Source organism: Dipodomys merriami, unplaced genomic scaffold, assembly GCF_024711535.1.
Source record: "Dipodomys merriami isolate MVZ:Mamm:240054 unplaced genomic scaffold, mDipMer1.0.p SCAF_62, whole genome shotgun sequence".
Lineage (NCBI taxonomy): Eukaryota > Metazoa > Chordata > Mammalia > Rodentia > Heteromyidae > Dipodomys > Dipodomys merriami.
Genome location: NW_027206202.1, coordinates 6064999 through 6092276, shown reverse-complemented (window position 1 = coordinate 6092276; position 27278 = coordinate 6064999). Strand labels below are relative to the sequence as shown.

Sequence of the window (27278 nt, the reverse complement as noted above, 5' to 3'; positions counted from 1 at the left end):
GGCGAGGGGCGGGGTCTGGTCTGGGCGGTCCCTTTGCCCGACCCCGCCCGTTCCGGAGGCGGTGCTGCCCTCCGGCCCATTGGGCGCCGAGAACTGCGCTGCGCCGGGAGAACGCGGCGCCGCGGGAGCCCAGGCCAGGTGAGCGCAGCCCCGGGATGCGAAGTGGGATGGGCGAGCAGGGCGAGGGAGGACAGGGGTACCAGGCCCTGCCTGCTGGCCGGGCCAAGCGGCCCTAGCGTGGACGGGGGGCATCGCTCTTTCCTGCCAACCACGAAGGGCTCAGAACCTGCCCATTTTTCACCAACGCCCATTATGGGGTCCCCCGTGGATCTGCAGTTGAACTCAGCGACTGTAATTCTGCCTCACGTTCTCTGAGACTCAGTTTCCACCCCTGGGTGATGGGGAACTCGTAGGAGCCTCTGTTTCCCCAGGAAAATGAAATGCAGCCACGGCGGTCAGCCCTTTCCTTGGCCAGAGCACCCGAGTGTGGCTGCACTCATCAGCAGCTAGGTGCTGGCCTACTATGTGCCAGGCACTGCTCCGGATCTGTGACCCCACGAGCAAACCCCTGGTGCCGTCTGCATTCTAGTGATTTGCAAAGTGCCTTGGCATCTCTTCTTTCACAGACAGAGCAGCTGAGGTTATTGGGGCTGTGGATACTGAAATAACAATGAGGTTCTCGGGATCTTGCTTCAGGGGACACCCAGCAAATGGGGTCCCAAGGCCAGGTTCCAGCTTTTGCCACAAGCAATTCCTTACATAGGAGGACAACGCTGAGCTGGCAGCGCGTGCCCTAATCTCAGCTACTCAAGAGGCTGAGATATGGATAAGAATCAGCAAAATTAAAACAGCAAAATGCTGGACTGGAGGCATGGATCAAGTAGTAGAGCACCAGCTGCTAGCAAGAAGTTATCTGGGGCTGGATAGAGAGTGGAATCCTCTACTTTCCATGGCTGACTGGAGGGATATCCTGACCCCATTCAACCTATTAGTGCTTATCACAAGGCAGGTGTAACTGTACTACTCTCCTAGTACTTTGGCAAACAGAGTAGACTAAAAGAGTTCTTAGCCAAGCACCAGTAGCTCATGCCTGTACTCTGAGCTACTAAGGAGGCTGAGACCTGAGGATCAGAGTGAAGCCAGACTGGGCAGGAAAGTCCTTAAGACCGTTACCTCCAACTAGCCACCAAAAACAAAAACAAAAACCCAGAAGTGTACCTATGGTTCAAATGGTAGAGCACCAACCTAGAGAGAAAACGCTAAGGGACAGTGCGCTGACTCTGAATTCAAGCCCCAGTTCTGATACAAAAGAAGAAGGAGTAGGAGAAAGAAAGAAAAAAGAGAGAGGGAAGAGAATGTTGGAAGGGAGGAAGGAAGGAGAGAGAAAGAGAGTTCTTGTGACTGTCAGAGTCACTGCCCTGTGATCACACCATCAACTATGAAGCTCATCAGTCAGCAATCACTTACAGAACATCTGCCATATCTCACAGCCAATATCAACTGCAGAGCAGAGACTTAATTACCTGTATAAGTAATGCCTGGTGCATAGTAGGCCTGCAAGCAGTGACTGCTTTTATAAGGCTTATGAGCTGGCCTAAGCCTAGTCAAGTGTCATCTTCAGGTAGAATGATAGGGTTAGGGGTGATTGCTTGGCTGAAGCCTGCAGAGGGCTTGGGCTGGCCCTGTGGTGTCAGCCATCTGCTTTCCTGGATGGCCTGTAAGAGAAAGAGGCAGCAGGTGTCAGGGCAGGGCAAGCCCACACCTTGGAATCAATACAAGTTTCCAGGGTGCTGAGCCTTTTAGGATCCTATGTGGATACCTCTCCCCTTCCCCCTCCCTTTCCTCCTCCTCCTCCCTCCCTCCACCTTGGCCTCCCCTTTCTCCTTCACACTAAGCTTTGAACTCTTGTTTGGCTTTTTCATTCAAGGCTAGCACTCTATCACTTGAGCCGCAGCTCCAGGTGGTTCCAAGGTAAGAGTCTCATGGACTTCCCTGCCTAGACTGACTTTGCCTTCTGAATAGCTAGGGTGACAGATGTGAGCCACCAGCACCTGGCTTCCTCTCTTCTTCCTGCTTCTCTTCCTCTTCCACTTCCTTTTCCCCTTCTCCAAGAGTCCTCATACCTCCTTGATTAGAAAGTGCCAGTCACTTCCCAGTCTGGTGAGTTTCGCCTGGGCACAATTACAGTCACTTCTGGCTCCTTCTAGGACTATATGGGGACTGGGGTTGGGAAGTCAGAAATGCACTACAAATCTGTCCTGTGGAATGACTTTGGGTGCCCATTTTGTGCGATCATCTGGGTCCTTGGGCTCTGAAAGGCATAGGACCCCCTGGGAACTCAAAGCCTCTCTAATTTCTTTTTTCTCTCCCCCCCCCTTTTTTTGTGCCAGTCCTAGGGCTTGAACTCAGATCCTGAGCTCTGTTATTGAGCATATTTTTGCTGAAGGCTAGTGCAGAACCACTTGAGCCACAGCTCCCTTTCTGGCTTTTTGGTGGTTCATTGGAACTAAGAAGCTCTTGGACTTTCCTGCCCAGGCTAACTTTGAACTACAATCCTCAGATCTCAGCCACCTGAGTAGCTAGGATTACAGGAGTGAGCCACAGTTGTCCAGCAAAGAGTTGCTACTTTCCTCCTCGGTTCCCCTCCATCCTAGGACTCTGATGATCTGTGTGACATGAGATGACTCTGGAATGTTCTCCTTTGCTTTGTCTACAGGTGGACAGCTTCTGGGCTGCATGGCTCTGTAGAGAATGAAGCCCAACCCCACAGGCTCCTTACCACAGCCTTGCATAGCCACGGGCCAGGCGGAGAAGTGCTGTCCTGTCTGCCAGGCATGGGGAGCGGTTTCAGGCCCAGAGTCTGGTTTAGGGCCGGGGACAGGGCCTGGTGCTCTTCTGGGAGCTGGGCCAGGACCCAGTTCTCTTCTTGGGTCTGGGCAGGGACCCAGTGCTGTTTTGGGATCTGGCACTGCTCTGGGACCTGAGTCAGGAGCTGCATCGAGTGCTGGGTTGGAAGCTGGGTGGGGATGTAAGTCAGGAGCCAAGGAGGCTGGGTCAAGACCTGGGTCAGGACCTAGGTCAGCGCCTGGGCTGGTAGCTGCGTCAGGACTTGCCTTAGGACCTCCAGCAGGAGCTGGCACCAGAGCTGGCTCAGGACTCCTGTCAGGAGCGTGGCCCGGGCCTAAGTCAGGAGCTGGGACAGGACCTGAATCAGGAATTGGGCCAGGACTTAGGCCTGGAGCTGATTCAGGAACTGGGTTGGGACCCCTGTCAGTAGCTGGGACAGGAACTGGGTCAGGATTCCGCTCAGGAGCTGCACCATTACCTCAATCTGGGCCCAAACCCAGTGAATCAGCCGCAGCCACAGCACCAGTACCGCAGCAGAAGACTCCAACCAGCCCCGCACAGAGCCGCAGACAGAAGGTTCTAGTGACAGGTGGAGGAGGCTACCTGGGCTTTAGCCTGGGCTCCACCCTGGCCAAGAGTGGTGCTTCTGTCATCCTTCTTGACCTCCGCAGACCCCAGTGGGAAGTGCCCCCAGGGACCCAGTTCATCCAGGTGCCAGAATGGAGGGGGGCGCTGGAGGTGGTGGTTTGGGGGGACAGAATCCAATGTGAAGCCAGTAGCGGAACCAGCATTGGCTTCTGCTTCAGCTCCTTTACTTCCTGCTTCCCTGAGCCTCAGGGTCCTCATCCACAAAAGAGACAATAATACCGCTTTATAAGGGTCTCACTGGGTGTGATAGTGCATACCTGTAACCCTAGCACTCAGGAGACTGAGAGAAGATCAAGGCCAAGTCAGGGCTACACAATGAGAAGACTGTGTCTCAAAACCAAAAAAAGGGCTAGGCACCAGTGGCTCACACTTATCATCTTCTCTACAGAGGAGACTGGGAGCTGAGGATGGAAGTTTGAAGCCACCTGGCAAGAAAGTCCATGAGACTCTCATCTCCATTTAATCACCAAAAAGCCAGAAGTGGAACTGTGGCTCAAGTGGTAGAGCACCAGCCTGAGTGAAAAAGCTAAGAGACAATGCCTAGGCCCTGAGTTCAAGCCCCAGTACTCCACACACACACACACACACACACACACACACACACACACACACACACACACACACACACACACACACACACACACACACACACACACACACACACACACACACACACACACACACACACACACAGAGCCTGGGTCCTAGATTCATGGGGGCAGCTGACAGGTACAGTGCCCTGTAGGATCCTATAGTAAATCTAACGCATAGATGCTTGATCTGAGCAGGTTAGGGCTGGCTCTGGGACCTGGTGAGGTATGGAAGTGCCGTGTCAGTTTGCCTTGAACGTGACCTTTTTGGTATGTCGTCCTTCTGTGTTTCAGGCTGATGTGCGAGATGAAGGAGCCCTGTTCCGGGCCTTCGAGGGGGTGGACTGTGTCTTCCACGTGGCTTCCTATGGGATGTCCGGTGCTGAGAAGGTGAGAGCCTCCCATTCTTGCCTGGATTAGTCACTGTGGCTCCACCCACCACAACCCTGGGGCGCATGGATTCTTCATGGCTCTTCACCTCCTCCAAGGAGGATTTAGATACCATATACCAGCTCTGCTGTTTTTTTGCTGTGTGACCCAGGGCCTGATAACTTAACCTCTCTGAGTTGGAGAGTGAGGACATTACTAATATATCACAGCCTCTTCAGGCTGTGACAGTGTCTTTCAAAGCGTGTGTGTGTGTGTGTGTGTGTGTGTGTGTGTGTGTGTGTGTGTGTGTGTGTGTGTGTGTGTGTGTGTATCTAACTCCAAGATTGCAGGGGTTTTGTTTGTTTGTTTTGGGTTGGTTGTGGGGCTTGAACTCTGGGCCTGGGCACGGTCCCTGAGCTCTGCAGCTCAAGGCTAGTGCTCTACCACTTGAGCCACAGCACCACTTTCCATTTTCTGGTGGTTTATTGGAAATAAGAGTCTCATAGACTTTCCTGACCAGGCTGGCTTTGAACCGCCATCCTCAGCCTCCTGAGTAGCCACCGTCTGGCTCTTATTTTTATATTTACCGTATTTTCAGTTTTGTTTTTAACTAACAAGACCCAGGAGTTGGGTGCCAGTGGCTCATGTCTGTAATCCTAGCTCTTCAAGAGGCTGAGATCTGAGGATCACAGTTCAAAGCCAACCTGGGAAGGCAAGACTATGAGACTCCTATCTCCAATTAACCATCAAAAAAAAAAAAAAACCAGAAGTAGAGCTGTAGCTCAAAGTGGTAGAGCACTAGCCTTGAACATAAAAGCTCAGCGACAGCGCCCAGGTCCTAGGTTCAAACCCCATGATGGACAAAACCAGCCTGGGCAGGAAAGTCCATGAGACTCCTAGGTCTAATTTAACCAGCAAAAAGCCAGAAGTGTAGCTGTGGTTCAAGTTGTGGAGTGCCAGCCTAGAGAGAAAAAGCTAAGGGATAGTGCTCAGGCCCTACCTTTAAGCCTTAGTACTCTCCCCCAACACCAAATAAAGAAGTCTGTTGACATCCAAGGGGTCAGCTCTACTTAATAGAGGGACCCGAGGGCCAGGCAGGGTTGGAGTCTCCACCGTTGCCCAAGGAGCTGAGGACAGAGCTGGGTACCCATGCTACCTGAGGGTCTCTTGGATTTCTACCTCTGAGTTGGATGTTTTTCCATCTTCTACCTGGCAATACCATGACTTCCCACCCTCATCTTCTCTTTTAGCTACAAAAAGAGCAGATTGAGTCTATAAATGTTGGCGGCACCAAACTAGTGATCAATGGTAGGAGCTCAGAGTGGAGTGTGGCTGTGTGTTTTCTTTTGTCCCTTCTCCTGCCACAGGCCCAGCTCCTGGGGGTGGGGGCAGGGCTGGAGCATAAAAGGGGGACCCTCTGGGCCTACTCCTTCCTACCCCAGCTGAAGGCCTGTGGCAGTGCGCCTTTCCTGTGTGCAGTCCTGCTCAGGGCTTCAACAACCTCAGTGTGTCTGGAAACAGGGGACTCTGAACTGAGGTTGAGGACAATAGGAAAAATCCCCAAAGCACCTAATACAAGACGCAAGTTGGGCCCTCTGACTATGCCCAGCCTTTTCTGGCATCCATTTTTCTCTGATTCTAGAATGTCTTTTTTTTTTTTTCCTTTTGTCTTCATGGAATGAGACTTTCTCTGATCCGTTCTTCACAGGATAGTTCAGGACCAAGACCACACTGGGAGGAAAATGAGCAGGACTGCTCCTCTCCCCCACCAGAGACTGAATTCACACCCCCAAGTTAAAAGGAAAAGGCTTCCAGGCCTCAGTGGCACACACCTATAATCCTAGCTACTCAGGAGGCTGAGATCTGAGGATCACAGTTCAAAGCCAGGGCCAGCAGGGAAAGTCCAGGAGACTCTTTATCTCCAATGAACTATGGAAAAAAACCAGAAATGGAGCTGTGGCTCATGTGGTAGAGTACTAGCCTTGAACATAAAAGCTAAGAGTCAGTGCCTAGGCTCTGAGTTCAAGCCCCAGGAGTGGCACAAAATATTAAAGGAGGTGACTTTTCTAGCCTGAGCAGCAATACTTTCTGGGAGGACCCAGCATTTGGGGTGAGGGGAAGAGTGTTGCAGGTCATGGATTCGCCCAAGGAGGTCCCTATGAGCCCCATCCTCAGTGACACTTGCTCTGCCTCTGTGTGTGTGTGTGTGTGCGCGCGCATGCATGCACACGCACGTGTGCATGTACTTGTCTGCAGTCTGTGTCCGTCGGAGGGTTCAGAGGCTCGTCTACACCAGCACTGTGAATGTGGCATTCGGAGGGAAGCGCATCGAGGAGGGTGATGAGGACTCTGTGCCATACTTCCCACTGGACAAGGTACCTGGTTTTCAGGAGAGGTGGGTGGAGCTGGTGGGTGGGCTGCAGTGGAAGTCAGCGAGCATCCCAGCAAGAACATTCCCTCGCTGGGTGGCACAAACCACTCCTATTTCAGCTCACCATGCCTGCAGGGACCTCTGATCTTTCTTCTTCTTTTGTTAGTTTTTTGTGTGCCAATCCTGGGGCTTGAACTCAGAGTCTGGGCACTGTCCCTGAGCTTTTTTTATGCTCAAGGCTAGCAATTGAGTCACAGCTTCACTTCTGGCTTTGGTGTGTGTATGTGTGTGTGTGTGTGTGTGTGTGTGTGTGTGTGTGTGTGTGTGTGTGTGTGTGTGATTGGAGATAAGAGTCTCACAGATTTTCCTGTCCACTCTGGCTTTGAACCACAATCCGCAGATCTCAGCCTTCTGACCACTTCTGGCTTTGGTGTGTGTGTGTGTGTGTGTGTGTGTGTGTGTGTGTGTGTGTGTGTGTGTGTGTGTGTGTGTGTGTGTGTGTGTGTGTGTGTGTGTGTGTGTGTGTGTGTGATTGTAGATAAGAGTCTCACAGATTTTCCTATCCACTCTGGCTTTGAACCACAATCCGCAGATCTCAGCCTTCTGAATAGCTAGGATTATGAGCACCTGGCTCCACAGAAGACTTTGAAATCAGACAGACCTGGCCTTGAGTCCCAGCCTGGCCTTTTTCTACCTGTGACTCTGCTCAAGTCCTTCCATACTCAGAGCCCCTGTGTCTTCCTGGTGTATGATAGGCAGAGGAAGCGGTGGAGAGGTCAGATAGCGGATGTAAAGATGCCACGGGAACCAGAAGAATGACTCGAGAAGCTCTTCCAATGCATGTGCGCAGGGTCATCTTAATGTTCTCAAACTAGCGACCCTCTGCCCCTGTGAGTCTAGAAGGTGACCCTGTCTACCCCCAGGGGAGAGCCGGGCCAGTAGCATTCAGGACTTGGCCATAGCCAGCTTTTTGGTAGCTTCTACCCATGATATTAGCTATTCAGGAGGCTGAGATTTGAAAACCACTGTTTGAAGCCAGCCAGTGCAGAAAACTCCAAGAGACTCTTATCTCTATCACACACACAAAAAAGCCAGAATTAATAGGACACTAGTCTTGAGCAAAAGAAGCTCAAGGACAGTACCCAGACCCCAAGTTCAAACCCCAGGACCAACACTGTAGCCAACATCCCAGCAGGATTTCCCAGAATCCAAAGGGAAGAGAGTCCTGGGCCTGGATGGGCAGGCAGCAGCACTGACCCCTGTGTGTGTGGGCTCTGTTCTCTGGCAGCACATGGACCACTACTCCCGAACCAAAGCCATTGCCGACCAGCTGACTCTCCTGGCCAATGGGACACCTCTCCCAGGTGAGTAAGATCACCACATGGCTGCAACCTCCCCAAACTATATGCATTATTACATACACCTGAGGCCCAACGCCCTTCCTCGGGACAGCCCCCTAGGGCCTGGCCTTCTGCCATTCAAAGTATTCTGAACCCATGCTCTGGGCAAATCATGGTGTATCCTCACTGCTCATGCTCTGTCTGCTGAGGGGGAGATATGGTCTCACCTAGGGCTAGCTCCTTTCTTCTTATCAATGTGGATCCAGTTTTAGGAGCCTGTGTGTGTGTGTGTGTGTGTGTGTGTGTGTGTGCGTGCGCATGCTCGCGTGCGTGCACACACACATGCAGATACACTATTACTGGGCTTGAACTCAGGGCCTAAACTCTGTCCCTTAGCTTTTTCACTTAAGATTGGTGCTTTACCACTTCAGCTACTGCTCCACTTCTGGCTTTTTGGTGGTTAATTAGAGATAAGGGTCTCACAGACTTTGAACCATGATCCTCAGACCTCAGCCTCCTGAGTAACTAGGATTATAGGCCTGAGCCACCTGCATGTAGCTAAGAGCCTTCTAGATGAAAGAGTACAGCATGATGAATATGGAATGAGCTGTAACCTGGACTTCCCAGCTGCATTATCTCTTCTGGTTATAGAGAGGTGATAATAGAATATGAACAGTCCATATTTATTGAGTGCTTACTACAGGTTGATTTCTGCACAGTTATTTTACTTATTTACTTATTGTTTGTGTGTGTGTTTGCCTGTGCACACGTGTGTGCATCTGTACTGGGATTTGAACCCAGGGCCCGATGCCCTCACTTGGCCTTTTCCCTCAAGGTTAGTACTCTATCACTTGAGCCAAACCTCCTCTTCCAGCTTTTTGCTGGTTAATTGGAGATTTAAAAAAAAAAAATCTCAGGTTTATCTACACATGCTGGCTTTGAACTGTAATCCTCAGATCTCAACCTCCTGAGTAGTTTGGATCACAGGCATGAGCCACTGGTGCCTGGTTTTGTCCAATAAGTTTATATGCAAAAGGCTCATGCACTGCTCAGAGCATCCTGGAAGGTAAGCATCTTAGGTGTTCTTGGCTTTTCAAAATCAGGTGCCAGATCCATCTAAGTAAATTCCTTGCCATCCAAATTATTACCATTGACTTTCTATAATGCAAAAACAAAGGAATCAGGCAGCTTGACTCCTTTTAATGATCGATACTATCTAAACATGAGGGCCAGGTAGATTTGAAGAGTGAAAGATGCTTGAAATTAAAATCCCCATCCCAAAGGTGGTGGCTCTTGCCTATTATCCTACTTACCCAAGAAGCTGATCCTGAAGCCAGCCCAGACGAATCTGTGAGACTCATCTCTAACCAGCAGAAAGCCAGAAGTAGAGGTATGGCTCAAGTGGCAGAGTACCAGCCTTGAGTAAAAAAAGCTAAGGGACAGTGTTCAAGCCCTGAGTTCAAGTCCTATGACTGGCAAAAAAGAAAGAAAGAAAGAAAGAAAGAAAGAAAGAAAGAAAGAAAGAAAGAAAGAAAGAAAGAAAGAAAGAAAGAAAGAAAGAAAGAAAGAAAAGCCAAGCCAGGTGCCAGTGGCTCACATCTGTAATCCTAGCTACTCAGGAGGCTGAGATCCAAAGATGGTGGTTCAAAGCCAACCCAGGCAGGAAAGTCCATGAGATTCTTTTTTTTTTTTTTTTGGTTGGTTGTGGGGCTTGAACTCTGGGCTTGGGCGCTGTCCCTGTGCTCTTCAGCTCAAGACAAGTGCTCTACGACTTAAGCCACAGCGCCACTTCCAGTTTTCTAGTGGTTTATTGGAGATAAGAGTCTCAGACTTTACTGCTTGGGCTGGCTTTGAACCATGATCCTCAGATCTCAGCCTCCTGAGTAGCTAGGATTACAGTCAAGAGCCACCAGCGCCGGCTTAGTCCATGAGATTCTTATCTCCAATAAACCACCAGAAAACTAGAAGTGGTGCTGTGGCTCAAGTGGTAGAGCACCAGTCTTGAGCTGAAGAGCTGAGGACAGTGCCCAGGCCCAGAGTTCAAGCCCCATGACTGATTAAAAAAAGAAAAAAAAAAACCAGAAGTGAAGCTGTGGCTCAAGTGGTTAAGTGCTGATCTTGAGCAAAAATATCAAGAGAGAGCTTGAGGCCCTGAGTTCAAGCCCCAGTACTGGGACAAAACAGGGAGGGATGGCAGAAGGGAGAGAGAAAGAAGGAAGGAAGGAAAAAGAAAAGGATGGAAGGAAGGAAGGAAGGAAGGAAAGGAAGGAAGGAAGGAAGGAAGGAAGGAAGGAAGGAAGGAAGGAAGGAAGGAAAGAAGGAAGGAAGGAAGGAAGGGAGGGAGGGAGGGAGGAAGGGAGGGAGGGAGGGAGGGAAGGAGAGAAAGAGAGAACCAGGCTACTAGTAGTACATACCTATAATCCTAGCTACTCAGGAGGCTGAGATTTGAGGATCAAGGTTCAGAGCCAGACCAGGTAGGAAAGTCCATGAGACACTTATCTCCAAGTAACCACCAGAAAACTAGAAGTGGAGCTGTGACTCAAAGTGGTAGAGCACTAGAAGCCTGAGTTCAAGCCTCACAACTGACAAAAAAAAAGGAAAGAGGGAAGGAAGGAAGGAAGGAAGGAAGGAAGGAAGGAAGGGAAGGGAAGCGAAGGGAAGGTTGATTCTAATCCCCAGCTTACAGGTGACAAAAACAGACTGATTAGCTTCATTCAAGATCACACAGGATCACACAGTTCTGAGGTGGTAGAGGTAGGATTTGAACCCCAGGGCAATGTTACCACCAGTACCTAGGGCCTAACTCCCCAGACAGAAGCTGTTCCCTAAAATGTCTGCCCCTGCACACCCTGGGCTGCCAGGCCTTCGCACCTGGTCTCGGCAGGAACATCCAGCTGTGTCTTCCATGGGACTTGACCCAGTGCTGTTGGATTCCCTTCTCTCCTGGGGCATCCCTGGCCAGGTCAGACCACAGCTGGCATGCTGGACACCTAATCCTCTGGGCGAGAATTATTCATGTGACCATCCCCAGCTTTCCATAGTCCAGAGAGTCACAGATACCCTGGGCTGGCCCCTCGGTTGTGTGGCTGCCTGGTGCCCCACTGGCCATTGTCAACTGTCATTTGACCTCCTTCCGCCATGCCCTGGGGACCCAGAGTTTAAACTTAGCTGAGACTGTTTACAGAAAAGCGCATCTGACACCTGCCTCCAAGGAGTCCTGCCATGGTCACCCAGGGTGACTTCTACTCCCTCAACCTGTCCTCCTCCCTTAGCAGAGAGGGCTCTTGTGCAGGTATCAGCATCCTTAGATATGCATACTTGTATGTCCCAGCTCACTGTCGGTGGGGTGTGGCCTCTTCTCTTCGGACTTGAACTGAGGGCCTAAGTACTGTCCTTGAGCTTTTGTGCTCAAAGCAGTGCTCTGCTACTTGAGCCACAGCTCTACTTTCAGCTTTCTAGTGATTCACTGGATGTAAGAGTCTCATGAACTTGCCTGCCCAGGCTGGCTTTGAACTGTGGTCCTTAGATCTCAGTCTTCTGAGTAGCTAGGATTACAGGCGTGAGCCACTGGTGCCCAGCTTTTGTTTGTACTTTTCATCTCTCTTCCCAAGCCCTATTCTGTCTCCTTCTGTGTGTGTGTGTGTGTGTGTGTGAGAGAGAGAGAGAGAGAGAGAGAGAGAGAGAGAGAGAGAGAGAGAATGTGTGTGTGAGCATGTATGCACTTGCGTTTGTATATGCATGTACTGGTCCTGAGGTTTGAACTCAGCTCTTGTGTACTGTTTCTGAGCTTTTTTGCTCAAAATTAGCACTCTACCACTTGAGCCACAGCACCACTTCCAGCTTTTTTTGGTGGTTAACTGAAGTAAAGTTCCCAGACTTTACTGCCTGGGCTGGCTTTGAACCTCAATCCTCAGATCGTAGCCAAGTAGCTAGGATTACAGGCATGAGCCACCACCAGCTCCTTCTGCTTTTACTAATTCAAATCTTCTTCTCCATTCTCATTTTGAGACAGCTATGGATAACAAAAGAAAAGTCATTAGCCAGGTACCCAGGCTGGCTTCGAACCTGGATCCTCAAATCCTAGCCTAATGAGTAGAGAAGATTACAGCATGAGCCCTTGGGTCCCACCGTAGACGTATCTTTTTGAAGAGTGTCATGTTACCTTTGCCCTGGGCCTGGTTGTAAAGTGAAGTTGTCTTAGTATGTGTTCTGTTATGATGCAGAGACATTGGCCCTGGCTCACTGGAGGGGAAATGAGTCCCTCTGGAGGGAATGTGGCAGAGGGTTTTGAAAATGGATTTCTAGAAAAGTGACTGCCAGGCTTGGAAAAGACAAGAGTGAGGGCAGCCCTTGAGAACTAGGTGGCAGGAATAATGACCCGTGTCCTTAGGGCCGGGTCTCACCTAAGATGTGTCATCTTCGTATCATTGGTATTGACAGCTACTCTTGGGCTACTTCCATTTAAGCAAATAGTCCCTTCCCCAAAGCCTCTGCAAAGGGGAGAGGTTTCCAAAGGAAGATGAGCCCTAGGGGCACTGGGCTTCCCATTCCAGAGAAAGGACCCCTGGTCTACACTGGGCTGCTGCTGCTTCTCCCTGCCAGGCTGCTGCTCTGCAGGTCGCTAACTGCCTTCCCTGTGTCCTAGGAGGAGGGCCTCTCCGGACATGTGTGCTGCGGCCCCCAGGGATTTATGGGCCTGAAGAGCAGAGGCACCTGCCCCGAGTGGCTGTATGTTACCCCAGTCTTCTGGAACAAAGGTGGAGGGAGGTTGAAATGCATGCTCCCCAGCCCCTCTCAGCTCAGAGCTACCAGCCTGGAGGCAGAGAATCCCTGTCTGGGACCCTCAGTTCTTGGAGCTATCCCCTGCCCATCCACCCCCATCTCCCAGCAGTCATATCCCTCAATGCCACCAGGAGTGAGTAGTGTTCTCTTTGCCAAGTCTAAGCTCAATTTGGGGAAACAAGGAGCTGGAAATCTGGCGGACTTATATGGGCTCCCTGAGGGTTGAATGGATCATCTTATAGTGCCATGCAAGGTTTTTCAGGTTGAAAAACCTCTGTAGCAAGATGATGGTAGCTCATGCCTATAATCCCAGCTACTCCAGAAGCTGAGATCCAAGGATCACAGTTTGAAGCCATCCCAGGCAGGAAAGTTCATGAGACTCTTTTTTTTTTTTTTAATTTGTTTTTTTGGGGGTCCGGTCGTGGGGCTTGAACTCTGGGCCTGGGCGCTGTCCCTCAGCTCTTCAGCTCAAGGCTAGCACTCTACCACTTGAGCCACAGCGCCACTTTTTCCTTTTTGCTTATGTGGTGCTGAGGAATCGAACCCAGGGCCTCATGCATGCAAGGCAAGCACACTACCACTGAGCCACCTTCCCAGTCCTCATGAGACTCTTATATCCAATTAAAAATACCAAAAAGCTACAAGTAAAGCTCAAGTAGTAGAGCACTAGCCTTGAGCAAGAACAGCTCAAGGACAGTACACACACACACACACACACACACACACACACACACACACACACACACACACACACACACACTACCTCCCTCTAGAAAAAGCTAGGGTTAGGAATGTGGTGACAAGAGACTCTGGACCTGTCCTCATTAGCTTAGAACATGAGCCAATGGACCTGGCAGGACAGACGGGCTTCCTAGAGGAAGTGATGCCTATACTATTCAGGAGAAAGGGAAAACCCATCAAGAAACTGGAGTAGAGAGAAAGAAGGCTAAATGGAGGCGGCAGCTTGGGCACAAACGTAGGAATGAGAAAAGTCATGGTCAGGGTAGGAAGTAGCAAAGCTTCCTGATTCTGCATCTGATTTGGGAGGACAAGGTCAAAGGGAGGTATGGAAGGTTATTCCTTTGCAGGGATCTTAGGTCTGTTTGTTGTTGTTTTTTTTCCTGGGGCTTGAATTCAGGGCCTGGATGCTGTCCCTTAGCTTTTGCACTCAAAGCTGGTGCTCTACCTACCACTTGAGCCAAAGCACCATTTCTCCATTTCCAGCTTTTTGGTAATTAATTGTAGACAATAGTCTCATGGACTTTCCTGCCCAGACTGAATTCAAACAGGGATCCTCAGATCTCAGCCTTCTGAATAACTAGGATTGCAGGCGTGAGCACTAGTACCCAGCCATTATGTCTATTTTCTTTTGTTTACATTGACTGGATTCTTGAGAGTTGTATTAGTTACTTCGCTGTCCAGTGTGGCACAATACCTGACATAAAGCAAGGAAGGAGCTATTTACTTTGTTCAGTTTCAGAGGTTTCAGTCCACCGAGGTGGGGAGGGCCTGGTGGGACAGAAGTGTTGAGTTTATGGCAGCTAGGAAGCAGATGGAATGGTGTCTCTCATGGTGGACAGGAAGCAGAGCCAGGAGGAGCACCCAAGGACCCACCATTCAGACTGCTTCCCCCAGCCAAGGAGACAGTTCCTCCGCCTTCCCAATAATCTATGTAAAATTTGAATGGGTTAATGGACTAAAGTATTAAATCAGAGCCCTCAGGCTCTCCACATCCCTAGAAACACCCTTACAGACACACATTGCTATGCTCTACCAGTCTCCTAGGTGTCTCTTAGCTCCATCTTGTAGACAATCTAGACTTGCCATCACAAGGGCAACTCCAGTGAGACCCCCTACTTATTTGTTCAGCCAACAAATACTTAACCAGACCTACTATTTTCCAGATTTTGAGATAGCTTGTTGGACAATGCAGACAATTCTGGTCTTTGTGTTTCTTTTCTCCCTTAAGGACACAGCCGGGTGGTTCATGCCTGTAACCTTAACTCCTCAGGAAGCTGAGATCTGAGGATCAGAGTTAGAAGCCAGCCTGGGCAGAAAAATCCACTAGACATATCCCCAGTTAGCCAGAAAAAAAAAAAAAGCTGAAAGTGGAGACATGGCTCAAGGAGTAGAGCACTAGTCTTGAGTGAAAAAGCCAAGAGGGATCATGAGGCCTTGAGTTCAAGTCCCAGTACAGGCACACCAAAAATGAATAAATACAGTAGAATTGCTCGATTTTAAGTGCTAAAGCACTGTGGAGGGAAAAAAGTAGAGTGATAGAATTGGGGTTGCTGAGACTGAGGAAAAGCCCATGGAGAAGGTGACATTGTGAACACCAAAGCAGGAGGTGGACACGCTTGTCACTGGGTGCTTGGAAGAAGACCCTGCCAGGCAAGAGGCGGCTCTTTGAAAGCCACAGCAAGGTGTTCACGTGATCATGGCAGAGCCTATAAGATGTGTCAGAGCCAGAGCACAGATCAGAACAGGCTTCTTGGCCAGTTAGAACTTCAGCTTTAACCCAACAGCAGTGGCTCTCACCTGTAATCCTAGCTACTCAGGAGGCTGAGATCTGAGGATTACAGTTTCAAGCCAACACAGGCAGGGAAGTCCAGGAGACTCTTATCTGCAATTAACCAGCAAAAAAGCCAGAAGTGGAGCTGTGGCTCAAGTCTGTGGTAGAGTGCTAGCTTTTGGCAGAAAAGTTCAGGGAAAGTGCTCAGGCCCTGAGTTCAAGCCCCCAGGACCAGCAAAGAGGAAGAGCAGGAAGGGGGTGGGGAAGAGGAGGAAGAAGAGGAAGAACTACTTTCAACATGTCAGCATGGACAGTTTTGGAAAGTTCTGGAACAGAACACACACACACACACACACACACACACACACACACACACTCAGAACGGAAGTGGGGGTGGGAGGATCTTTCTGGTTGTGCACAGATCTGACTGCAGGGGTTGGGGTGAGGAATGGAAAGAAAAGAAGGCTGCTGGGGGTCCAGGTAAGGGGTGAGGGTAGCGTCTGGGGGCAGTAGAAGAGGGGGATCTGATGCGTGCAGACAGGTTTGAAGAGCGAGGCCAGCTGGATATGTGGGAGGGAGGGCTGGACAGGGACACCCACGTTGGCCCTGTGTCACCTGTTAGTCTGCATGAGGTGCAGGACTTGTCCTGGACTGGGCACAGAGGACGTGGGAGCATGTAGATGGGGCGGAAAGCCACCAAGCTCAAGTGCACCTTTGTCACCACTGTCCCCCACCAGAGCCACATCAGAAGGCGGCTGTTCATGTTCCGGTTTGGGGACCGCAAGGCCAGGATGAACTGGGTCCACGTGCACAATCTGGTGCAGGCGCATGTGCTGGCAGCCGAGGCCCTCACCGCCTCCAAGGGCTACGTGGCCGTGAGTGTCCAGGGGTGCCCCCATGGGGTGCAGGCAGGGGCCCTGTCCCTGAGGAAGACCCAGTGGTGCATTTGATCCTCCTAAAGCCCAACAGGGAGATTCTGTTAGTATCCTCCCATTGCTCAGATGAAGAAACTGAGGACAAGCACCTGGGGAACTCACACCTGTAACCCTAGCTACTCAAGAGGCTGAGCTCTAAGGTTTAAGGTTTGAAGCCAGCCTAGGCACGGGTGTCTGAGACTCTTATTTCCAATTAACCAGAAAAAAAGCCAGAAGTGGAGGTGCAGCTCGAGTGGCCAAACACCAGTCTTTAGTGAAAAGTTAAAGAACAGCACTTAGACCATGAGTTCAAGCCCTAGTATTCACACACACACACACACACACACACACACACACACACACACACACACACACACACACACACACACACGAGCTGAGTGACAGTGAGTCAAGCCTGTAATCCTAGCTATTCAGGAGGCTGAGATCTGAGGCTCAAGGTTCAAAGCCAGCCTAAGCAGGAAAGTCCATGAGACTCTTATCTCCAATAAACCACACACACACATACAGAGTACAAGAAGTAGAGCTGTGACTCAAGTCATAGATTGTTAACCTTGAGCACAAAAGCTCAGGAACAGCTCTGAGGCCCAGAGTTCAAGTCCTAGGACCAGCAAAACAAAAACAAAAAACACCACCACCTGAAGCCTGGCGTGGTTGAGGGTTGAGTGACTCTCAGGTTGCACAGCTGGTCAGTGTGGCAGCCCCAGAATGCAAAGGGAATATAATCCAGGTGTTTCCCCAGGCCTGAGAACTGCCCAAGAGAATGAGGTTCAAAGCAGCTTCTGGAAGCCATCTGCAAGAATGGGATGGGAATGGTGAGCAGATTCCCAACTCTCCACCCTTCCCTGTGTCTCCCTCAGAGCGGGCAGGCGTACTACATCAACGACGGGGAGAGTGTCAACGTCTTTGAGTGGATGGCCCCCCTGGTAGGTGTTCAGGCACCCCTCCCTGAGTGAGAACCCCCATCCAGTCTCCTCTTCCTCTCCTACTGCCAAAACTCAAAGGATTTCACACCGTACCCCAGCTGTGGCCAGTGTCACTAAGCTTTGGTTCCCCCTTGCGGGGGGAAATCATGGGCTCTATCCTTCTTCCCAAATTTCCCTCGATTGCTAGGCTTATGGGCTTTCCTAGTGGTGCTAGGGGCTTGCTCCTGTAATCTTAGCTATTCAGGAGGCTGAACTGGGAAGAACAGTTTCAGGCCAGCCTAGGCAGACAAGTCCACGAGACTCTTATCTCCAGTTAACCAGCAAAAAGCCCTATGGGATGTGTGGCTCAAGCCTTGAGCACCAGGGTCTCTGTTTCTGAGCTACTATAAAGAGTACCACAAGGAGAGTTCACATACACATTTTTGGTGTGGATATGCCCTTTTATTTCTCTTGAATATATACTTGTGAGTGGAATTACTAGGTTATAGGAACCATGTTTAATCCTGTCTTAGAGGACGATATTAGACTTTTTCTGAAACAGCTATGCCATTCTGTATCTCCCTAGCTCCAATTTCTCCACGTACTGCCAGCCCTTGCTAGGATCTGTCTTTTTGATCAGGAGAGTTTTTTGTACAAGTGGAAAAGTTCTATTGACTCAGTGCCAGCCTGTCTTTTCAAGCATCTCCTTCTACCTTCCACACACGTCTGGTTGTTTGGACAGCAGAAGTCCATGCTAGTAAAGCTCCCAATTCTACTTAAGTGCCAGGGAACTTCATTATGTGACGCAGCTGGAATTAATAACTAAGGGATTTGAAGATCCCAGGTTATATTTCTTCCTTCTCCCTCCCCTACCATTCAATTCCTGCTTGAGTTGTTCTGACCACGGAGTAACTTTCATTTTAAGATTGGCTCAGATGTACGGATGTCTTGGGGTCTGCCATTGTGAGCTATGGGAGGGAGGGGATCTCTGCTGGCTCCAAGTAGAGGTAATAGGTGGTCTTTTTTTTTTTTTTTTTTTGGTCAGTCGTGGGGTTTGAACTCTGGGCCTGGGCACTGTCCCTCAGCTCTTCAGCTCAAGGCGAGCGCTCTACCACTTGAGCTACAGCGCCACTTCCGGTTTTCTGGTGGTTTATTGGAGATAGGAGTCTCACGGTTTCTCCTGCCCGCGCTGGCTTTGAACCGCGATCCTCAGATCTCAGCCTCCTGAGTAGCTAGGATTACAGGCGTGAGCCACCAGCGCCCGGCATAGGTGGTCTTTTCATACAAGCCCTAAAACTTTTTTTTTCTTTCTGGAGGGAGGGGAAAATCCTGGGGTTTGAACTCAGGGCCTGGGCTTGAGCTTCTTTTGCTCAAAGCTAACACTCTACCACTTTAAGCCACAGCTCCACTTCTGGTTTTCTGGTGGTTAATTGGAGATAAGAATCTCATGTAGCCGGGGCGCTGGTGGCTCACGCCTGTAATCCTAGCTACTCAGGAGGCTGAGATCTGAGGATCGCGGTTCAAAGCCAGCCCTGGCAGGAAAGACCATGAGACTCCTATCTCCAATAAAACCACCAGAAAACTGGAAGTGGCGCTGTAGCTCAAGTGGTAGAGCGCTCGTCTTGAGCTGAAGAGCTGAGGGACAGCGCCCAGGCCCAGAGTTCAAGCCCCATGACCGACAAAAAAAAAAAAAAAAGAGTCTCATGGACTTTCCTGACAAGGCTGACTTTTGAACCATGATCCTCAGATCTCAGCCTCTTTAATAGCTAAGATTACAGGTGTGAGCCACCGGTACTAGGCTTGGAACAACCTATTCTTATCTGAGACCATGTTCCTTTGGCAGTTTGAGAAGCTAGGATACAGCCAGCCCTGGATCCAGGTACCTACATCCTGGGTTTACCTGACAGGTAAGGCTGTGTGTATTAAAGCCTTCCATGCACCAGGTGTGTGTGTGTGTGTGTGTGCATATTTTACCTTGTGTGTGTGTGTGTGTGTGTGTGTGTGTGTGTGTGTGTGTGCATATTTTACCTTGCTTGAAACTCAGGGCCTGGACTAGAATGAGACAAAACATATACCCAGACCACTAGATGTGCATAAGCAATTGTTGCTAAATTCATCACCCATGGCAGACAGTATAGCTCAAGGTGGAGCACCTACTTAGCATGTGAAAGGCCTTGGTTAGATCCTCTGTATAGAGTCCAAAATCATTATCACCATAGCCCCTCAAGCCCTTCAATAGTGTCTGCCCCACTTAAATCCTAGTCTGCTTGCGTGGTTCCTGTGATTGAGTCCTCCCTAAAGATGAGATTGGAACTTCTGAGAGGTCAGTGTCTGGGGTGTTCAGTGAGAACTGAGAGCAACAGCATCCCCACCCTTTCCAAGTCCATTGCAAGTTAGGAAGTTAGGACCACTTTGGAAGACTCCATTTGAGTCCTCACCCTCAGATCAGACTTTCCTCCTACCTCCACCCCAACAGCTGCCCTGTATTCTTCTAGCACCCCTCTGCTGGCGACCCTCAAATCACCACAAAGGGCTGCGTTCTTGCTGCACCTTTCTTTAGGTGCTTGCTACTGAAAACAAGTGTTTTTCCTTTCTCTCCTTCCTTCCTTCCTTCCTTCCTTCCTTCCTTGCTTCCTTCTTTCCTTCCTTCCTTCCTTCCTTCCTTCGTTCATTTCTTTCCTTTTGTGCCTTTACTGGGGCTTGAATGCAGGGTCTGGGCGCTGTCCCTTCACCTTTTTGCTAAAGGCTGGCACTCTACCAGTGGTAGAGTGGTTAGAAATAAGTCTGGGGCTGGGAATGTAGCCTAGTGGTAGAGTGCTTGCCTAGCATACATGAAGCCCTGAGTTGGATTCCTCAGTACCACATAAACAGAAAAGGCTGGAAGTGGCGCTGTGGCTCAAGTGGTAGAGTTCAAGCCCCAGGACTGGCACAAAAAAAGAGGAGGGGGAGGAGGAGGAGGAAGAGGAGGACAATGATAATAAGTAGTCTGGTGAACTTTCCTGCTTGGACTGGCTTCCAACCTCGGTCCTCAGGACTCAGCCTCCTGAGTAGCTACATTACAGGCTTGAGCTTGGCTAGCAGTTTTTTTTTTGTTGTTGTTGTTTTGTCTGTCGTGGGGCCTGAACTCTGGGCCTGGACGCTGTCCCTCAGCTCTTCAGCTCAAGGTTAGCACTACTACCACTTGAGCCACAGCACTGCTTGCGGCTTTTTCTGTTTATGGGGTGCTGAGGAATCGAACCCAGGGTCTCATACATGCAAAGCAAGCACTCTACCACTGAGCCACCTTCCCAGCCCCAGCAGTTTAAGTAGCTCAGGGCTTCAAGCGCAGGGTGAGGAGTTCCAATCTCTCTCCTATCCAAGACTGGGGTGGGGAGGAGGAGAGGAAGGAAGGACAGGAGTGGGGTCGACTAAAAAAAGGAACCAAAGAGAACTTTGTATATTCTCCGGTTTCTTCAAACCCTTCCAGTCAGTCAGTATTATTGGAATAAGAAGTGAGGTGACCCATCTCCCAGCTAACAATGCACACCTGCGGTTTAGAGGCATTTATGACTTTTGCAAAGGAAACGCCTCGCCAGTAAAGCAAATGATTTGTAGCTTAGGAGCTCCCTAAGGTTTGCCAGCTAGGCCCGCCCGCGCCCGCTCCCTTCCCGCCCCTCCCTCCCCTCACTGGCTGCGCTCCCTCCTGGCGGCCCTGGCCACGCCCCTCCCGTCGCCGGCCACGCCCTCCCCTCACTGGCTCCCCTCACTCCTTTTAGCCCTGGCCACGCCCCTCCCCTCGCTGGCTCCCCTCCCTCCTTGCGGCCATGGCCACGCCCCGCCCCTCGCCGGCCCCGCCCCTCCCCTCACTGACCCCTCTCTCCTTTCGGCCCTGGCCACGCCCCTCCCCGGCCACGCCCTCCCCACGCTGGCTCCCCTCCCTCCTTTCGGCCCTGGCCACGCCCCTCCTCTCATTGACTCCCCTCCCTCCTTTCGGCCCTGGCCACGCCCCTCCCCGGCCACGCCCTCCCCTCGCTGGCTCCCCTCCCTCCTTGCGGCCCTGGCCACGCCCCTTCCCGGCCACGCCCCTCCCCTCACTGGCTTCCCCGCCCACCATCCCCCCCCCTTCCCTCCCTCCGTTCCTCACCCGCCTTTTCTCCACTCGCTGCCCCCACCCCTCGATGGCTCCTTCCCCCTCCATCCTCTCCTTCACTAACCCAGATCGCTAACCGGCTGCGCTCTGCCCTCCCCATTCTATCTCCCTCGCCCTGCAGCCACAGTGATGGAGTACCTGCATCTGGCCCTGAGGCCGGTCTGCAACATCCCGCCACTGCTCACCCGCAGCGAGGTAAGGAAGAGGGGTACCCCGGGGGGGCTGGGCCCGCGCCTCTGCTTTCCCCTTCCTCCCCTTCTCCACACCTCCAATGCCTGCTGCCTCATCCCTTGGGCCTCATGGCTGGATACTTGTCATTCACTCATTCATTGATTTGGTGGTCCTGGGCTTTGAACTCGGGATTTTGGTGCTTACAGGGCAGGATGCAACCTCCAGCCCTGCCTTTCTCCTTTCTAAAACTCCAACCTCTGGGATTTTTGCTCAGGCCCTGTATGCAACGCCACAACTAAGGCTCATTCCTCACCAGTGATGTTCAAGCCAGGCATAGCATATCTTTCCAGCCAGACTGGAGGTTCCCAAAGGCAGGTTCCCGGATGTCACTTTTCAACCCCTTCATCAACCCGGCACACATACACACACTCACACAAAACCTGGTATCCCCAGACTCACAGTTCATTTCCACTGCATGGAGACTCTGTGTTAACTACCTACCATGGATGGCAGTGGTTTTATGTTTGCCTAGCACATACAGTTTCAAAGAGAGGATGCTTTCATGCAGACTAAACAGGAAGGCAACAGGTGATATTCCTGGATAGCTGTTTACAAAAAATCCTTCCTATACATTTTCACTTGATTCTCTCAGATACCCTGCTAACTTAGGAAGAGCAAAAAGATTACAATGAGAAGCTGAGTATTAGAGAAATGACTGATTTATCCAAGGCCTAGCACTTTTTAACCTACAAAGGAGTGGTAAAGGGAAAATATGCCAAAGACAGAAGCAGTTCTTCTAGGGGTGATGGTACATGCATTCAAGAAGCTAAAGCAGATGGATCATGAGTTGGAGGCCATACCAAGTTATGTAGGCTACATAGACTTAAAAGAGAAAGAAAAGAGCAAGGGGGCCAGTGGCTGACACCTATAATCCTAGCTACTTAGAAGGCTGAGAAACAAGTTCAGAACAAGCCTAAGCAGACAGATTCATGAGACTCTTTAATTAGCCAGGAAAAAAAAAAAACAATGGAGAGGAGGCATGAATCAAATGGTAGAGAGCCAGCTGTGGACATAAAAGCTGAAAGCACAAGACCCTGAGATCAAGCCCTGGTTCCTGCAAAAACAAAAAAGAAAGAAAGAAGGAAAACAGGAAAGCTTGTTTAATTTACCCATTTATAGATGCAGATTGGTAAAGAGAATCAATAAATACAATAGGAGGACATGAAAGTCAATGAAATACCTTCCTTGGTCACTTATATAAGTGGTATACTTCTGGCTTTCAAACTCAGACCCATGTGATTCCAAGGTTAATTATTAGCTTGTAGTATCAGGAATCACATTGATGACCAACAAAAAAGCTGCCAACGTGCTACTGAACTGTGGCCAGTTATACTGATTTAGCCACCTTTCTTGTCTAAACTGGATTTCCTTGTTCAATTCAGGGATTGAGGATTATTAATTGGGGAAGTATGAAGGCTGAGGCTCGTGCGCCCTCTGCTGGTTCATCGGTGACACACCAGTCCCCGTGTAGCTCACAGACCAAAGAAGAAAGCCCAGAAACCCAGATATACTCCAGGGAAATAAGGAGGAATTTAACTTCCTAGCCTGCAGAACAGCACATAAGCCAGCGATGAGGAAGTCTGGGAGGAAGCCAGTTAGGCCTGATCTCTTCGAACACTGCCAGGAGTTGCTTATATGGTTTTCTTATATGGTTCCCATATAATAAGTCCTTAGTATTATTATTTTTTGTCAGTCCTTGGGCTTGAATTCAGGGCTTGGATGCTGTCCCTGAGCTTCTTTTTGCTCAATGCTACCACTTGAGCCACAGCACCACTTCCAGTTTTTTCTGTTTATGTGATACCGAGGGATGGAACCCAAGGCTTAGTGCATGCTAGCACTAAGGCAAGCACTCTACCGCTAAGCCACACTCCCAGCCCTAGTAATTTGTTTTTTAATATTGACTTATTCAGCTGGAATAAACTTACTTCTGTATTCCTTCAAGCCCTGAACTTACTACCTGAAGTAAGAAAGGGACAAAAGCCGGATTCTTCAAGCCAAGCACCAGTGGCTCACTCCTATAATCCTAGACACTCAGGAGGCTGAGATAGTAGTTTAAAGCCAGCCCAGGCAGGAAAGTCCATAAGACTTTCTCTCTCCAATTAACCAGAAAAGAAAGAAAAGGAAAAAAAAAAAAAACTAGCTTCCCTGCCTCCTCCACAGAAGTGTCCAGGACCAGAGGTTTGATACCAAGCGGGTGTTTCGCTGCTATAGGAAAATCATGTCGCTGGTCTCTTCTTCCACAGTGTCCAGCTTTGAAACAAGAGGAGGCAATGACACAGTATGACATGGTTAGAATGTGGCTGTTCTGTGTGACCTTAGGCAAGTCACTTAACCTCTGTAATCTTGAATTTCCAAATACCCACAGAGGAAATGGTGCCATCTCAGAGGAGTAAATGCGACAAGCCATATAAAAGCCAACCAGAGTACTGTTCCATAATTGATAGCTATCTTTATTACCCTTGAAGTGGGCCTCAGGCCATATGGCAGAGCAAGGGTGGGGGGGAGAGCAGCTCCAGGAACTACTTGTGCATAACTGAATTCTCTTAGGGACCCTTAATCAGTTCAGCAGGGAGGGGTGAAGCCTGCGTCTGAGGCTGGGGATCCAAAGCCCTTGGGGGGGTGGGGGGAGGCGGGAGTATTTTCCCTGAGATCCAAACTCTGGCCACAGACAGGAAGGACATTCGGCCTCATCTAGCTGGTATCTCAGAACCGATCCAAGGCCTTCTGAAAACCAGCACTGCCATGCTAGGCTGCAAAGAGGTGTTGATCAGGGTGTGAATTTAGCAGGGCTTCCGTGGGACAGGTGTGGGGAAGGCACCCTGGAGGCGGGGCCCTCCAAAAACCAAAAAGTGAAGCGTGGAGATGACCTCCCCGAAGAGGGCATCTCAGGAACAAGACGCAGCAGCGGGTCCTTTCAGATCGCTGTGATGAAGGGCAAGCCCGGCCCTCTTTTCCCTTTCCCTGAAGGAGGCAGGGAATGCGCGGCCCTCGCACTAGCCCGGCCCCGGCTGCCCCGTCCCCCCCTCAGGTGCACAGCGTGGCCGTGACGCACACCTTCCGGATCGCCAAGGCCCGCGCGCAGCTGGGCTACGCGCCAGACAAGTTCAGCTTCGCGGACGCCGTGGAGCACTACGTGCGGTCCACGGCTCGGCAGCCCCGCGGCCCCACGGCGCGGACGCTCCTGCGGCTGCTGCTTGGCCTGCTGCTGCTGCTCGGCCTCATCAGCCTGGGTCTGCAATTCCTGCAGCCTCTGCAGGCGGCCGTGCAGCGGCTCTGATCGCGCGCGGCCCGCGGGAGTCCGCCGGGCCTTTACCTTTCCCCGGGGGCCGGTACTCGCCCTCCCACCGCTGGCCACGCCCTCCTCGTTTCTTGCTATTGGGCTGTTGAGCCCACCTCCTCCTGACACGCCCCGCCCCTGCGTCCTGGTCACGCCTCTTTCTCCACTCTGACTCCACCCTATGACGTAGCCAGGTCTCATAATCCGCTCCACCTCGGTGGTACCACCTCCCGCTACTGGCCCGCCGCCTCTTCACTTCTGGTCCTTGGGCGGGCCTCTGCGTGCTCACCACGCCCCCTGAATTCTGGTTGGACACGCTCAATCAAGCTCCGCCTTCCCCGAGCCCTGGCCACGCCTCTTTCTCCACCCTTGGACCTAGCCCTTTCTCACCACCTGCTTCACCTGGGGGACCTTCTCCCGGCTCCGGCCCAGAGCTGGTGCGCCCTGACCACACCCTCTGGGCTCAATCCCTCCCGCTCCCGGGAGCGACTTTCCTTTCCAGCCCCGCCTCCCGGGCGGGTGCGCTCTGGCCCGGTCGCCCCGGATTTGTAGGCCCGGTATGTGGCGAGTCTGCAGCCGCTTTCCGGGGCCGGGACTCCTCGCTGCCCGGGCATCTCCGAGCACGTCTGAGGTCACTTTGTAATCCTGGGTTTTAGACCCGTTGTAGCCGCGTGCGTTTGATCTGCCCTCACTCACGCCGATCTCCATGGGCTGATAGCCCGGGTGTGGGGCCACCGGGGACCAGGGCTTCCCTGCAGTCAGGCCAGGCCTTTATGAGTCTGGGGAAAGACTCATCAACATGAGTACAAATACGGCACAAGCAAGTTCCAGGGGAAAAAAAGGAAAATTAAAGAATTGAATGTCTCCAAATATGTATCGTTTTGATGAGAAAATAAAGTTTAGTCCTACTTAAGGCTTTGATATTCCTTCGATGTGTTGTTGATGGCAATCTCCAGCCTCTTTAAGGAAGGGTTGGGTACCGAACTTCCCTTTCAAATTATTTGTTTTAAGTAGTACAAGGGGAGTTAATTCATCGTGTCAGGTTATGAGTACAAAACATGACTTGAGGGCTGGGAAGGTGGCTCAGTGGTAGAGTGCTTGCCTTGCATGCCTGAGGCCCTGGGTTCGATTCCTCAGCACCACATAAGCAAAAAGAAAAAAGCCGGAAGTGGCGCTGTGGCTCAAGTGGTAGAGTGCTAGCCTTGAGCTGAAGAGCTGAGGGACAGCGTCCAGGCCCAGAGTTCAGGCCCCACGACCGGACCCCCAAAAAAACAAAAAACAACAACAAAAAAGAAAACATGACTTGATCCGTATTACTCCTTCCATCATCTCCCCACCACCACCACTGCCACAGATCTTGTGTATGTCTCTGCAGGGCTTGAGCTGTGGGCCTGAGCACTGAACCTGTGCTCCTGTTCAAGGCTAGAGCTCTACCACTTTGAGCCACTGCACCACTTCTGGTTTTTCTGGTAGTCAATTGGAGATGAGTCTCACAGAGGTTCCTGCCATGCTGGCTTTGAACCGCGATTCTCAGATCTCAGCCTCCTGAGTAGCTAGGATTACAGGCGTGAGCCACCACTACCAGGCTACCTCAGATCTTAATCCAGCCCTGCTCCCACAGAAACTGTACCTCCATCTTGATATGGACTGCGGGTACCAAAATACTAGGGTGTTAACAGATCGTGTGTGTTTGTGTGTGTGTGTGTGTGTGTGTGCTCACTGGGATTGGCTGAACTAGTACATGGCTCCTGTCACAGAAGAAAATAATCAAAGACCTATGGTAGTGGGGAACTATGCAATCACAGAAGTGTCTCTCTATTGTGAGTGAGGAAGAGAGTGTGCTCTTCTTTTTGCTAGGTGGGATTGTCTGCTTGCAGTAATCAATAATAATCTTTTATGGCTATTAATGCTTGATAGCCCACATGGACTTTAGTTTTTACTTTATTTGTTTATTTTTTGCCTGTACTGGAGCTTGAAGTCAGGACCTTGCACTCTTGGCTTTTTCACTCAGGGCTGGCACTCTACCACTTGAGCCATATATCCTCTTCTGGCTCAATTGGAGATAAGAGTCTCTCATAGGCTTTCTGACTCAAGTTGACTTGCAACTGGGATCCTCAGATCTCACACCCTTAGTAGCTAGGATTACAGGATTATAGCTAGGGTCCTGATAATGGCTGTTATTTATATGACTTGGCTTTTGTGCTTCAGGCTAGTGATCTAGCTCTTAAGCCACACCTCCACTTCTGGCTTTTTGCTGGGTAACTAACTAGAGATAAGTGTCTGCAGGATTTGTCTGTTCTGGCTGGCTTGGAATGATGATTCTCAGATCTCAGCCTCTTGAGCAG

At 50.7% G+C, this 27278-nt stretch overlaps 1 protein-coding gene across 1 annotated transcript in view; it reads left to right on the top strand.

The window, feature by feature from the left end:
* Sdr42e2 (short chain dehydrogenase/reductase family 42E, member 2) overlaps positions 1 to 25029 on the top strand; it is a 31287-nt gene extending 6258 nt beyond the window's left edge. Inside the window, exons 2-12 of the mRNA XM_070003968.1 lie at positions 3311 to 3558; positions 4380 to 4475; positions 5705 to 5762; positions 6711 to 6829; positions 8114 to 8189; positions 12811 to 12893; positions 16197 to 16334; positions 17252 to 17317; positions 19140 to 19203; positions 21547 to 21620; positions 24685 to 25029. Coding sequence (XP_069860069.1) covers positions 3311 to 3558; positions 4380 to 4475; positions 5705 to 5762; positions 6711 to 6829; positions 8114 to 8189; positions 12811 to 12893; positions 16197 to 16334; positions 17252 to 17317; positions 19140 to 19203; positions 21547 to 21620; positions 24685 to 24933 — 1271 coding nt within the window. The 3' untranslated portion in view covers positions 24934 to 25029. The remainder of the gene's footprint in view (positions 1 to 3310; positions 3559 to 4379; positions 4476 to 5704; positions 5763 to 6710; positions 6830 to 8113; positions 8190 to 12810; positions 12894 to 16196; positions 16335 to 17251; positions 17318 to 19139; positions 19204 to 21546; positions 21621 to 24684) is intronic.
* Positions 25030 to 27278: the final 2249 nt, after the last annotated feature.